This window comes from Trachinotus anak, unplaced genomic scaffold, assembly GCF_046630095.1.
Source record: "Trachinotus anak isolate AG129_WGS33_773 ecotype Australia unplaced genomic scaffold, CSIRO_AGI_Tana_v1 ptg000005l, whole genome shotgun sequence".
Taxonomy (NCBI): Eukaryota; Metazoa; Chordata; class Actinopteri; order Carangiformes; family Carangidae; genus Trachinotus; species Trachinotus anak.
This window is the reverse complement of record NW_027273856.1, coordinates 22,959,792-22,975,000: the sequence shown is the minus strand read 5'-3', so window position 1 is coordinate 22,975,000 and position 15,209 is coordinate 22,959,792. Positions and strand designations below refer to the sequence as shown.

Here is a 15,209-nt window from a genome sequence, read left to right as displayed (position 1 = left end):
TTATGCCATTAACTTTGTATTTTTTCTCTCCCGTAGTTTGTGCTTCTCCTCTCTCTCCCTCTCTCTGTCCTCATTCTGCAGGTATCTCTGCCTCTGGAGCAGCAGGATCCAGATCCACCACTACTCATCATTACTATTAACCACTGTCATTATTATTGATAACACCATTACCTACACAGCTGTTCCTGGTCTCTCTCTCTCTCTCTTTCTCCTCTCTCCTCCCCCACCCCCTCTTTTTTATCTCCTCCTAAACCCAACCGGTCGAGGCAGACGGCCGCCCACCCTGAGCCCGGTTCTGTTGGAGGTTTCTTCCTGTTAAAAGGGAGTTTTTCCTCCCCCCTGTCGCCAAGCGCTTGCTCTTTGTGGGAACTGTTGGGTTTTTCTCTGCAACAAAGTAAGGTCTTGACCTTACCCTGTAAAGTGCCTTGAGATAAGGTATATTATGATTTGGCGCTATACAAATAAAATTGAATTGAATTGAATCAACTAGAGAAAATGCATCTTCAACTTGAGGTCTACATTTCTTTTTCTCATCCCCTTTGCCTGACTTTTGTAATTACACTTAATGGAGTGACAGCAGGTCCAGAAAAATGTGTTCAAATTTTTGTGGTAGAATTACTTGTTTACATTTGGACCCAGAATATATCTATAGATATTTTTAGGGTTGGGTACATAGACTGTATATAAAAACGGAGGCCGACGCTGGCTCCGGAAAATGAAGCCGATGCAGAAGTGCCTTAAACCTGCATTCTATCGAATGACCATCAGGGGGCGACACCACTGGTTGCAAAAAGAAGTCCGGTTGTATGGAAGTCTATGAGAAAATGACCGTACTTCTCACTTGGTTTATGACCCCAGTAAACGTTTTCATAACGAGTTTATGGTCTCAATCGCTAGTTTCAAGTCTTCTTCAATACAACATGATGTTCATTTTTAAAATTATAGTCCCATTTAATTTAAAATAGACGATAAAGTAGGGTATGCATTGGGGTTAACGATTGATTGACACATGTCACTTGTCAATCAAGAGCAGTCCCCTCTCACAGAACCAACCATGTTGAATTAGCTGTGAACTTGTTTTTGGGTGTAGTGTTTTCGTCCTGGAGTTTTCCACATACAGTTACACAGACCTTCCATCATGTTTTCAGTTCATGAAAATTAGTTTTAATTTTTTGTTCGCCTAAAATGTCAGCGTTGATCAGCGTCTGGTTGAACCACAAGACACTCTAAGGAATCGGCTGTTCAGATTATACGGTAAGTACATTTTATTTTTAGCTTAAGCGTGTTTTCGCTAGCCAAAATAAGCATCCCAATTTCCAATTGATATCATAGTGTAGATAAATTACAAATGCACCTGTCTAACCCAGCTGGCTAGCTAGCGCTAGCTGATTACCAAGCGTTTTCTATGCTAACAGGACCGGGCTCCGCCGGGATGCTGACCTCTGTTTACTTTAGAGGTGTTAATACATGTTTGAATATAATGTTAAAAGCCCAACTAAAATGTGCATATAACTAATGTTAAGGTACCGACGTTATTATTGTGTTTCTGGAACACAGGATCCAGTCGAAGTGTACTGCGTTAGTGTGTTGGGCTCATATTGAGCTCCATTAATGCAAGTTCTTAAAATGTCAGTTTGGATGTTGTGAAAGTTCAGATTAACTTCACCTTTACGTAATTTAAATGTGGTTAACATGTAGACTGTAAATTATGCTGACTGGAACAACAGAAGCCACATTACTACATCTTCTGATCAGGTCCTCAGTTCACAAGCGGCAGATAGTAACAATAGCATTTACCGGATCTGTACTTTTTATTCGACCCAGATATTCTTATTACTGGACAATCAAATATACTCATAATTTGAAGGACCCTGCAGATTATGTCGCCCTGAAGTCAAGTGTTAACTGTGGTATGTTGATGTGTTGTGCACAAAAGACACACATCAGAGTCTCTATGTAGAAGTTCTGTTCATTCACTGTGATCATCACAATACGGTTAGAAGTTATGTATAATACACAATGCAGAAAATAACATTAGTACATAACATGTAGCAGTTAATTCATTTGATGCTGTAAGTGCAAACACAATAGTCCTCAACTGAAGTAGACATTCATGCAGTTATCCTGACAGCTGGTTTATGTATGTGATTAACTGATCCATCATGTCTGAACTAGTCTTTTACTGTGATTTGAAAGGTATCCATGCTGAAAGCTGAAGGACCACTGCCAACAGACGGAGGACCTCATGTATGGAGCACAGTATTTGTTTCCATTCATCTGGCTGTGGAGAAAGGAGGCTGCATGGACAACATCCTTAGTTCTCAAATGGATGGTGATGATGATGCTAGAAAACCACTTCCAGTTCAGGTGCCTCTGATGGAAAGACAGACCAGTTCTGTAGAAGTTTAATATTCTTTGTCCTTTGTGTTACTCTAGTCTTACTCTAGTCACCACTTTCACAAAAGAAAGTATTTCCCAATTTGACATTTAAAGGATCTTCACTGGACAACAGCTGGCACTGTCAAACCAGAAGTGCAACCAGGAGCAGAATGTGACTCCTGTAACAGATGTGTGCTGCTGTTACCACTTTAGAAATATTAGCCTTACAAAATCTTTGGTGTGTACTGCAGATTTGACAGTGAGATTTTAAAAGTCAAGTTAAGTAAGCAGTAAAGAAATTGATATTTTATGTCCTTTTATGGTTTTTCTGTTGTATAGTGAAGTACAGCTTATGCACATTAGTTTTACTCATATCTGCTGTTACTGTCATTGAAATGTGTTTAATGTGCTTTTCTAATTTGTGCTTGTTTTGTTTAGTTTATGGAATCTTAAATAAACCTACTGTGATTAAAGTGTACTGAGAGCATTTTCTATGAACTACAGAAGTATTGCCTGGGTTTTCCAGATTTACCATACACCTTGTGATGTATTTAACAGTACAGTTTGGTGAATGAGTGTTCAGTGTCATTGAAGTTGATAATTCATAGTACATAAAGTACATAAAACACATGGAAAGCACAAACTAAAATATCTGGCTTTTGATCCTTCATTGTCAATGTTCTAGGATTGTCAAAATTTATACCATAAAACCATCAACAAACTTAGACCAAGAGATTCATAAATACTTTTATTGCACCTTTTAAAAATCATAAATTTCAACCAAATCATTAACCATCACCAATACTGGAACGGTATGTAAAAAGTTTTTACTAAATTCAGTAACTTTTATATAAATAAAATACTTTTGTGGCTCAAGGTAAAGGTGAACTGTCACAAGTTTGCATAATAAATTGTTCAATCCCTCATCTTTAGTAACACGTAGTAGAGGTGTTAGACAGCTTCCCCTTCAGACCTCCCCAGCCAAACCAATGGACGGAGACACCATCATCACCAAGGTTGATCCCCGTGGTCTCTGTAGCTCTCTGGGCTCCACGATGGATGTAGATGTCCCCAGTGATCCGGACCTTGACCAGATGTAAAGAAACACTGTAAAAGTGAGATATGTATGATATTCTAGCTGGAAAAAGGTAAAATAAGAAGCACTCTTATTAGATTAACTCCACACAGTTATCTGAAAATACAGTACTCCCTCCAGCTAGTTGTAAAAACTGCTGTACTGTTTTACGATATATAATATAATAGAAACTAATACTCACTTCAGTGGCATTGAGTGGGTGCAGATGCAATAATCAATCCAAGCAGACAGTGATGTTACTTATTCTGAAAGAGAGAGAGAGAATAATTCAAACAGATGTTTTGACGCCCGTTTTTAACGATGAAATTAACGAAAAACTAAAAACAGTGAAACACACTTAATATCAACGCACACTTACGTGACGATCGATTGCACTGCGAGAATAAATATTAATCAATAGCACTGATCTGCTGGGTCTGCAGGTCTCCAGCACAGACACAGACACCAACAGTTCACTGAATAAAGTTATTGTTTTGTAACTCAACGACACCGACAACCCGCTGTCATCGTTAACACTCATGAAGTCAGGCAATAACCTTTGATTCACAGAACCAGTTTTAAAACACAACAGTAAAGTGTTTTACCATTTACAGTCTATGGTTTTACCACAAGATGTTATACTGCTGCTACTCTACAGTTAGCTTACATACAGTTAGCTTACTATGTGTGTAAGCTAGCACACGGTAACTTCAGTTACAATAACATTTCATTATCTGTGTGTACATTACATTCCTGTGTGTAATATTTTCCACATGTGGTCATGCATGTAGTTAGCTATTAACAGTAAGTTATTACTTAGTACTAAAGTTTACCTTGACTTATGGAAATTGACTGATTTCGGATTCACACGGAGCAGCCTCTCACGGTCCGTCAGATAGCCGGTGTAGGTGGGCGGGCACAGTGACCTCGGCTCTTAGGTCAGCTCCACCCCTCGCTCCTCCTCAGCCCCACCCTGTTCTCCAAATATGGTTTCTTCTGGTTTCAAAAAATCAAGATGGCGGCAGCCAAATTGTAAACTCGAGGCTTCAAAACGGCAGTTCGCAAACTAATGGGTGACGTCACGGTGGGTTGCCACTTGGTTGGGTATCATTTGGACTCTGATTCTACCTATCCATTCTGGTTCCAAACAATTCTTGATTCAAATTCTTTGAGGGGCAGGGTCAAAATAGGTGATTATTTCTCAGAATTTACTTTTACTTTTAAAAACCTCAACCATGAAAAAAACAAAAAGTTATGACATCTTCATATTCACAATCGACTTAAGTATTTTTTTTCATTCACTGTGGTGTAACTGTAACCCACCAAGTTGACATCATGGCAACAGTCTAAAAAACAACTTACAGTTTTGGGGAGCTGTTGCCATGTGGGTGTTGACCAAGAGAGAAGTTGGAACATCTATGCATGGTTATTAGCACTTGCATAATTGCAACCGTATCAAATGACAAACATACAAAAGTCCAACCCTGTCACAATAGTGTGCTATGACAATAAGGTAGTGGTCTTGAGCAACGCTTACCTGTCACCTGAACAGTGCAGTGCTATTACACCAGAAACACAGTGGCTACACTGCACTCTAGAATGAAAGAGTGAGCTGCAGCCCCAAAAACACATACTCAGTGATCAAAGTGTCTTACACAGAGGCTCCAACACTTGCACACTTTACAGTAGAACCAACCCGGATATAAGATGTGACAGATCCATTTTGCTAGTCTGCACAGTGGCTAGCAACTCACTGTTTGAATCTGTGTGTGCTCTGCAACTGTAATAACATTGGTCCCTGCAATTGTGTATCCTCTCCTAACAGAAAGGCAAACTCAGCTGGGAGTGTAAACTAAAAATGCATTACTTATTTGCACAAATTTGACATATAGTTTACTAAAATCACACCACACTTTGGGCTGGAGGGACTTGTGAAGAACCAATGAGCATATCATGATTGGAGTCTCGTGTGATTTACGGAGACCTGGTTAAATGACAACACATCCGTTCATTGTGTGGATGTAACCGGCTTCACTGCAGCAAGGGCGAATAGAGACGCCAGAGCAAGTGGACAGAATAAACGTGGAGGACTGCTTCTGCTCGTGAATAATGAATGATACAACGCCAGTCATATCACAGTGAAGAAGGAGATCTGCTGTCGCGATACTGAACTGTTGGCAGTCGGTCTTAGACCTTACATGTACCTTATGTACAGAGGGAGTTCTCTCACATTGTTGCCATTGTTGTGTACATTCAACCTGCAGTCACGGCTGTTGCTAAAGTACAGACCTAGTACCCTGATGCACTCATTGCAATATCAGGAGATTTTAACCATATCACTCTCACCTCTCAGCTGTCGGCTTTGCTCAGTAAGTTGACTGTCCCACAAAGGCAAATAAGACTTGATCTGTTGTAGGCCAACGAGTCTCTAACAGACATTTTGAATGCACAGATTGGAATGTACTGTTGGAGTCACAGGAAAATGAACAGCAAGTACACTGACCTTGATAGACTGGCTGACTGCACCACGGTTTACATTCATTTCTGTATCGATACTGTAATGAGCTGAGGAGGAGATTAAAGCAGGTGAAGGAGGACTACAAAAGGAAAGTAGAGAGGAAGCTCCAGGACTACAATACTAGAGCAGTGTGGATAAGGGGGGATGAGGAGCATAACTCTATAAACAGAACAGTCAGGCAACATCAGGTGATGTACCTATTCTCTCTCCCACCATTTCAGTTGCAGCTCTTCCTACAACATCTCCTTCACACGACTGCAACCCTGAAACTGCAGCTGCAACTTCCTCCACAAGTCTCCTGTCCCCTCCAGTGGATGAGGTGAAGGCAGATCTCAAAAGGCTACATCCTGGAAGGCAGCCAGCCAGGATGGTATGTGCCCAAGGCTGCTCAAGGATTGTGCAGCTCAGCTGGCTGAGGCTCTTCAGAGGATCTTCAACTTAAGTCTGCAAAGAGGGAGGGTCCTGGGGAAAACATCATGTCTTGTTCTGGGAACTAAGTTAGGACAATCAGCCGAGATAAATGACTAAAGATCCGTGGCCCTCACATCACACATCACCCTGGAGTGGCTGCTTCTCCACCTTCTGAGGGGACAGATCGAACACGCACTAGACCCCCTACACTTTACTTACAAGGAACATATTGGAGTAGATGACGCCTTCCTCTACATGCCCCATGAAGCCCATTTTTACTTGGATGAGCTAGTTAGTTACGTAAGGAGTATGTTCTTTGATTTTTCAAGTGCATTTAACACCATCCGTCCCCCCATTTTCAAAGACAAGGGATGGGGGTGGATCCCTCCTTCATGTCCTGGATTGTGGATTACCTCTCAAGACGACCGCGGTACGTCAGGCTGGGAAACTGTCTCAGGGACAGTGGTGAGCAGCACCAGGGTTCCATAGGGGACTGTTCTGGATCCATTCCTGTTAACCCTGTATACAGTGGACTTTAAATACAACTCTGAGTCTTGCAACATCCAAGATACTCATATGACACAGCTATTGTAGCGTGTATCAAGAATGGGCAGGAAGGAGAGTACAGGGATCTGATGATGGCCTTCAAAACACACAGAGATTGGACAAGCTGGTTAAAAAGGCTGGGTCTCTGCTCTAGTATTGTAGTCCTGCTTGGTAGTCTGGACTCACTCAGGACTGTTGGTGAGAGAGAGTCAACCCCCTGTGAATTTCTAATTCCTCAACATTAAGAAAACTTAATTTATACTTTTGTCACATCACATCTTGTGTTACGACTGGTGGTAAGTACAGAGGTAAGCTGGTGCAGTGGATTTATTTTAAATGAGTGAGTGGTGAAAAACAGGCTTACAGGTAGGCAGACTGACAGTCATGCAGGCAGGTACCAGATAACTAAATACGGGTAGCAAAAAAAGAGTCCACAGAATGAAAAGGACAACAGTGAGAAATAAGCAAATGATCTGGGAACTGCCTGGAGCAAAAAGGCCTGTACAACGCTGTGGAGCCAATGAGGTAAATGAGGAAAAGGTGAATAGGAAATAGGTGAGCAGGTGGATTTGAAAACAAGAGGAAATAAAGTCTTGGGACAACTGCTGGGCAGGTGTTGTATGACAAGAATCATGACAGTCTTCAGTGTAATTAAGGTTTGCCTATCTTAAGCACTCTGCCATACATATGGGATAGTATTTTCACTGCAGGGTGTAGTGTACATGCACATGCTTTGAACATGAAAGAATAAAAAACTTGAGAGATGTAAATTTTGTAAACTTTCTACCAAACTGTAAAAAGAATCACTACGAAAAAAACAACTTAAACGGATCACGAATTCGTTTGTAGAGAAAAATGTTTCAAGATATTTAAATATAAGCAATAATAATAATAAGAGAGGTCAGAAAGGACCTGTTTGATTTGTTGAGAACAGGTGGACAGGTGATCCATTTGCAAGACCAAAATGCAAATTATTTTGCATTTTGGTCTGAGGCTGAATCTATAGCAGTGATTTCCTACAGTTTAAAGGACTTGTACAGAAGGACTAACACATAAATCTCTTACACACTTAAGATTAGATTATCACTACTTTTTTCAGAGAGGATGTTTTTCTCTCTCAATGTGGACAACCGTGCACAAAGGAAAAATCTATCTTATCAGGTTTTTTGATTCAAGCTTTGAAAAAAAGAGGTGAGTGTTTCAGACTTTGGGGAGGAAACTACTATCTCTAGCAGAATTTGAGTTTGGAATTTCTGCACTTAAAGTGATAGTTTAGGTTGTTTGACATGGGGTTGTGTGAGGTACTATAGTCTATATATATAGTCAGTGTATTGCCCACATTAGATTCAGAACAGAACACTGCCAGTTTAGAGAAGCAGCCAGAGGCACTTGCTGTTGTGGATGGGGTTAGAAGAAAAACTTATTACTTAAGTTAACTTAAAAAAATACCCACAGAAAAAAACTACTATCAGTTTAAATGTATGCTATATTTTGAATATTTTCAGCACTTCATCTTGCCGTCAAACAGCCCTTTCCTTTGGGACTACAAGTTTTGGGACTACAACCGTTGAATTACCATTTACCTACGCATGTGCGCTTAGCTCTGTCTGACTCTGCCGTAAGTGCGCTTGTAGTAGTAGTTATAGGAACACGATAGTTCAATGGTCCACAAACATGAACATTAATCTTGTTGTTCCTTCAATATATTGTTTCACATATGAATTATATTTAATCATAATATTGTTAAAATTATTTCATATGTGGCATTGCAGTACACTGGTTAGCACTGTCTCCTCACAGCAAGGAGGTACTGGGTGACGTCACCCATTGCTGGCTGGCGTCGACGTCCATTTTTATATACAGTCTATGGTTGTGCCGCATGCGTAGTTTATGCCGTTTTATAGCATCCATACACATGGCATTAGGAACGATGGATAACAGTAGTAGTTAACGTAAGTAGTTTGTCAAAATACTGCACTGTAGTTGGATAAGTTGTTTTACATTTACATTTTGACGGAATTGGTCTGTGTGCATTTGATAGCAACATTAGCATTGTTAGCTAGGCAGAAAATCTACAGTAACTGAAACAAAATGGTAAAGTTTGGTGTTGTAATATGGGGAATACCTCACACACTTTTAACAATACCCATTTTTATATTGCAGATTTTCATACGGTCTGTTGATAATGTTGAAGGGAGTCCTCATGATGGGCACATGGCACATGCAATGAGGTGACTTCTGACTTTGATACCATTCTGAATTACACTCTGCCTGGTCACCTGCCCATCTAATTTCCTTGTCTCCCTATGCAACTATTGTCTTCTAGTTCTGGAAGAGTTCTCCAGTTTCTCCATGAGAATGAGGAAACTGCCATGGAGTGTGATCCTCCTGAGACGTCACAGGCCAGGTAAAATGACTGTGGGGGTAAATGTACATTTTGTTGATAGGCCAAAATAATTATTTCGGTGGGTTAAAAATACTGTGCATTGATAATATAACATAATATGCATAACACTTCAGTTCAATAATGACCCTAAAGGAGAGACTTTAGCTGACACGAGTCATCCATATTGTTTTGCATTTTCAGGCAATTCCTTACTGTTAAATGTCAAGTTAAATATATGACAGTTTTCAAAATAATCAAATTTTCATCATTATTGCAACTGGGATGCTGATGTGAACACTATGTCCAAGTCAGAAACTTGTGATTAAAGTAAGTCCAGTCTGATGTAGCAGCATTGGTGTGCAGACATTACATTAAACATTGTCTGTAAAGTTCCATAATACTAAGGATACAAAGCCCAAAAGGAGAGGTCAGGATGAAGAGGGAGAACATGACAGATGGCACATCCACAACATAGTGCCATTTTGATTTTTCTTTCCCTGCAGTAATGTTGCACCTGATGAAGAAGTCCCCATGGAGGTCGACCAGCAGGAGTAAAGAAACCCTCAGTCTGGCAAGGTATTGCAGTACTATCACAGGCTGCTGATTAACATTTCATCAAAGCCAATTTCCCATTAATAACCACTGTGAATACAATAATTGAGGAGTAGTTGTATAATGTGTGGATTTGCCATATTTGTAGCTTTTAAAAACTATAAAATATGCATAGATTTAAAGACGTATTTATGATTATTATTACCATTTTTGGAAACTTCACTTTTACCACGTTTATTTCACCAATGGTGGTATTAAGTCATTACAAATTTCTGTTTCATTTCCCACAGTCTCCAGAAGGGGAAGTAGGAGGTGAAGGAGGATGAAGATGAAGAGAACTTGTTATTTAGCATGATTTAAATAAAAACTGACTATTTGATTTGAAGTGTCATTACTGAGTTGTGAGGGGGTCTACCACCTAAGCCACAGATGCTCAGATGGTATCCCTGATTTACATGTTAGAATTTTGACATTAGCATTTCATTCAAAGAAACATTGTGTAACCTCACTGAGATATCTGTAGACCTTCTTTGAATGTTTTTCTTAATTTGATTTATATGTATATATTAAATTATCAAGTGCAGTTTTGATTTCACCAGGTGATCTTTATGTACCAAGAGAGATCTTAGAATGAAAATGCCAAGCTAGTTTAAGACTTAAACAGGCACCTCTTTCTCAGAGCATACATAACCAAAGTTTCAAAGTCAGTATTTACCACAAAATTACTGTAGGTAACTTTGGTGATATGCTCAGTCAGGGAAGAAGCCAAAAAATAAAAGTGAAAACAAAAATGGGAATAATAATTCTCACCTCAGCCATCAACATTTCTCTCCACTGCTCATGTGGCATATACCAATGGATATTTCATAAGGTGACAGAAGCAATCAAATTGTGTAGTAGCTCAGAGGAGGAGAGGCAGGAGGAGAGGTGGTGTTGCAGGTGAGGCCTAAGCTTGTACCAATGTGTTATTCATTATTATGTTTATCCAGGTTATCCTAATCAAATTTAGGTTGAAATTGGTATTGGTATAAACTAAATTAAAAAATTAAAATAAATCAATCAAATTAATTTAACGTAATGGTTCAGGATCAAAGCAACAGAAATGAGGTCCCAAGTGGTTGATTTAAAGGCATTTCAGTTCAATTAACAGGGTCACAGTTTATCATCAGGTGAGCAGGCAGTCAGAAAAGGTAAACAACAGGGGTATTCCAACAGGGGCAGAGGTAGAAAGGCAGGTCTTAAATACAGGTAACACATACAGCAACACTTTTTTGTTGGAGCTATGGCAAGAAAATGACAACAGTCTAAAGAGAGAAAGTGACCTGTATGTATACAGGCTCTATGAGGGCAGGAATACACTGAGGGCATTTGTGCCACATATTTCTTTGGCACTTTACTGTTGAGTCAATCATCTCAGAGATTCAGAATAATAAAATTTGGCCCTTTCAACTTGGATGCTGACTATCCAAGTCAGAAACCGGCAATTACAGTCAGTCCAGTATATAACAATGGACAGGGAGCACAATTTTCATTATTACATATGGCAAATATACAACTACATCATAGTTTTGTGCAAATGCCACAAAGGTTATGAAAAAGCCGTGTTTCTGTACATGAACAGCAGTATGACTAGTGTGTGGAAAAAAGATATTTTAAGGCATCAGCAAAATGGCCTTGCAGCACATTTCTTTTAATTTAGTGTGTGTGTCTGCAAATTGGTAAAGATCTTTTGTTTATTTTCTAATGTTTTGATTACATGTAGTGTGTTGAGCTCTCATGACCAAAGAATTTCATAATTCATGAATGTCTTATCAAAGGCAAGTATGTTCTTCCTGCAGTAATATGGCAACATCTTCCACTGATGAAGAAGTCCCCATGGAGACAGACTAGCAGGACTAAGAAAAACCTCAGTCTCGCAATTCCCCATTCACAAAAACACAGTGGCTGGGGATCAAACTGACAACCCTGTGACAAGTGCATGACAAGTTTTGTGTCAAATTCTTCAATTAAAATCAAAAGAGGTCCAGTAATAGAAAATTTCCTAAAGCAAAAGTCCAGAGATTCATAATTTGTTGAACTCGATTCAGAAGGCTACATTTGTTTTTCTTGTCCCCTTTGCCTGATTTTTGTAATTGTACTTGATGGAGTGACAGAAGGTCTAAAAAATATGTTATAATTTTGGTGGTAAAATTACTTATTTCTTTACACTTGGATTTGGTGTCTTTACAAATAGGAAAATGAACTGTTTGACATTACACAAACCACTAACTATTTATGTATTGGAAAATCGTGATTATTCAGGCTCAGCTCCTCATCGTTGGCTTGAATGCGATTAATCATGGGCGCAATTGGTAGCTGTGACATTAAAACCAGTCACTCTCAGTTTGAAACATTATCTACAGACTGACTGTAGAACCAATCAAAACCAATAGTAACACTGAGTCAGTAAAACCCCACATTCGTTATCTATACATGCATGTGATTGTTGGATGCCTCATGAATAAGATGCTTCATGATGGCTTTGTTGATGATAATAAAGTAAGGTAACTTCATGGTGAGAGGTGTGTCGCCTACCTGGTGATGCTTGTGAAGACTTCCTCCTCTGCTGTCACCCAAATTTGTACAGATCAGTCTGAGTTGGGGGGATAATTCCAGACATCTTCTGATGAATGAAGACATATGCACAATCAATCCAAGGCACACACTGTTTCCAAAGATTTCTCTTTCAAGGACATTCATTACTATTTTTCAGGGTCACAAATATCTGTTTATATACCTGTTAATGTTCTTGGAAAACTCCTCCTAGAGCTGCTGCTGCCACAAGAACCTCCTCTGCCGTGATCATCCAAATATCATGGGGACTTCTTTTGCCTGTCAGCTGGTATGAGATGTCAGAAGATTTCAGTACATATGTTGAACAAAGACAACCAGAAGACACATACAGTTCATTACTAGTACAATACACAGCTGAAATAAGTAGAGTTAGGGTTTATTTTTAAAAGCTTTTTCCTTAAAGTCCTCTTGAAGGAACATTTACTAGTATTCCCTCAGGGTCACATGTGTGCTTCCATAAGTAGACAGCTCGAGTACAAAGTCTGTATCAAGTGAAAGCAAACCTGTGAGAAAGCTGCGACTAGCATTAGCTACAATTAAAGGTAAGTTTAGTTATTGATTTTGCACTAGTTGTTGTCTGGAAGTGAAAAATATCCATTGTGATGAACTGACGTTTTGATAAGATGGAACAGAAAGCTGAGAGAGCACAGTTGATGAAATATACATTTAAGATTATCCAAAGGCAAGGGATCTGCATTTTGTAGGAATGATTATTATCATTTAGTAGTAATTATTACACCTCTTCAGGGGGATCTCTTGCCAGAAATGAAATTAATTTTCATAATTATGTTTTCATGAACGTATAAGCACCTGACACTATAATCGTTGCGTTTTCGTTATTCTTCTTATTTCGTTATTTTCGTGTCTCATGAGGGTCTTATAATACATCCATGCGTCACATGGCCCACCATGTTGCACCGCCATGTTTTTACAGTAGCCCAGAAGGGACATATGAGACATTTGCTACTGAAGGCCGCCAAAGAAAGGTGAGGAGAGGGGATACTCAATCTGCAACCTCGCCACTAGATGCCGCCAAATCTTACCGCTACATACCACTACTCCTTTCAATACATTTAGCTCATTAGTCATTATGGCTCCAGAAAACGTAGGTTTACAAATAGTTTAACACAAAAATAATGAGAAAATAGCACAATTACTAATAAAATAGACGTGCACATACTCTCATTAGCATAGGGCATGGGTGGAAATGAAAACTTCTACCGCACGCCTGGATCGATGGTCCCAGGCTGACTCAACAACCGTTAGCAGTTTCCTTGGTGGTTTTTATCAGATGCTAATTAATGTTTATTTTGTACGTAATGACAGGCTAAAATAAAACTGCTGAATTGAAAGCCCAGCTCTAATAGGGTTCACCTGCATTGGCAAGATTGATACAGACTGGTGAACAAGCAAGCTAACTTTACAGACGCAGCTAATGCTAGCTTAATTCAGTCCCACATCCTCCCCTGTTCGTTTACCTTCGCAGAACAGTTCAAAGAACAGTCATACTTGAGGAAGCAGTCGGGGTAAGGTTCAAATGTTACTATATAATTGCGGATTTTTAGCTACTGTCTCTTGAAATGACATTACACATGTATCAATCATCCCTGCCTGCCTAAATGTTTTTCGTCGGTGATTGCAGCCAAGGGAAACGGATACTGCGCCCTGATTGGTCAATCTGTTTTTCGTTTTCTTCTATCACATTGTTCATAAATAGTCAGAAAAAGGACTGTGTGGTCTAATTTCTCAGAGCCCAAGGTTATATAAGAGAAAATCTCTTATTTTGTCTGAACAGCGGAACTCAAACACTTTCAATCTCCTGTCATATTTGACAAAGAACAGAATCTTTAGCAGTTTTCTTTGAAAAATGACAGCGATTATTTGATTATGAAAAAGCTGACTATTATATCAATTTATGGATTAGACAACTAATCGTTTCAGCCCTACACTAAACCATGTACTACATTTCAAATGACAATAACAGATATGATTAACAAATATAAAATTCCAAATGCTTCTAGTCAGAAAGTGTTGCATCTTTAAGGATAATGTCAGCATCATCTATATTTTTCATTTTGTTAACACATGAAAAGACCAAAACCAACTGTGCCAATCCATCTGTTCATGTTTTCTGACTTCACAGCTCTGAGCCCAGTGGTTCCTGCTGAAGACTTGCATTGTTTCTGGACATTTTGGTGCCCAAGGAAAGAGTCCACTGGTGATCCTTATGAGACTAATCTTTTCATTATAACATTTTAGAACAATTCAAATTTTATTAGTTTAAATTCAACTTTATTCAGTTTCACTCATTCTTGCCTGTATCATGTCATCATCATCTGTTAACTTGATTTTCTACATAACTAGTTAATTCGGGTTTTAAGAATTGATTACTCTGTATGAAACAGTAGGTCATAAATATCCCTGTGCAATTCCATCAAGTTTCTGATCATCTGTGCAGGAGTGTCTGAGTGGCCTCCTCCCCAGTTTGTCATTTCTGTGCTGAGGTGCAGGTGTTATGCAAGACTTTCAATTATGGATGTTCTGCGCACCTAGTATTCCCTGTCCTGTCCACAGTGTGGATTATATTATGATGTTTGTGTGGAACATCAGTAATTTTGGTTATTCATACATGATTCTTCAACAGCAGTGTGAGCTGCCCCCCCCCCCCTCCCCTCCGACTGCCTGGCTCACCCATGCTTAAAAACCATCTTCTGCAGTCCTTGCTCTGC

General features: G+C 39.3%; 2 protein-coding genes and 1 long non-coding RNA gene across 15 annotated transcripts in view; 2 read left to right on the top strand and 1 right to left on the bottom strand.

Annotated features, from left to right (window-relative positions):
• The window catches only part of LOC139622015 (uncharacterized), a 7,094-nt gene extending 6,594 nt beyond the window's left edge, over positions 1–500 (top strand). For 9 of the 13 annotated variants that reach the window (XR_011691137.1, XR_011691136.1, XR_011691135.1 and 6 more), the window contains one exon: positions 1–500. This exon is cut by the window's left edge. Coding sequence is in view for 4 of the 13 variants with exons in the window: in XM_071479049.1 (XP_071335150.1) it covers positions 37–319 (283 nt within the window). In the remaining 9 variants the exon portion in view is untranslated. The other 4 variants (XM_071479049.1, XM_071479048.1, XM_071479047.1 and 1 more) reach the window with 1 other exon arrangement.
• LOC139622012 (3',5'-cyclic-AMP phosphodiesterase 7B-like) overlaps positions 1–14,258 on the bottom strand; it is a 61,985-nt gene extending 47,727 nt beyond the window's left edge. The window contains exons 1-3 of the mRNA XM_071479044.1: positions 13,959–14,258; positions 12,644–12,745; positions 12,442–12,529 (exon numbers count right to left, since the gene is read on the bottom strand). The gene's annotated coding sequence lies outside the window, so the exon portion shown is untranslated. The remainder of the gene's footprint in view (positions 1–12,441; positions 12,530–12,643; positions 12,746–13,958) is intronic.
• Positions 6,740–12,435, top strand: LOC139622018 (uncharacterized). Its single transcript, XR_011691140.1, has 3 exons — positions 6,740–9,336; positions 9,819–9,891; positions 10,158–12,435. It is a non-coding gene; the product is annotated as an uncharacterized lncRNA (long non-coding RNA).
• Positions 14,259–15,209: the final 951 nt, after the last annotated feature.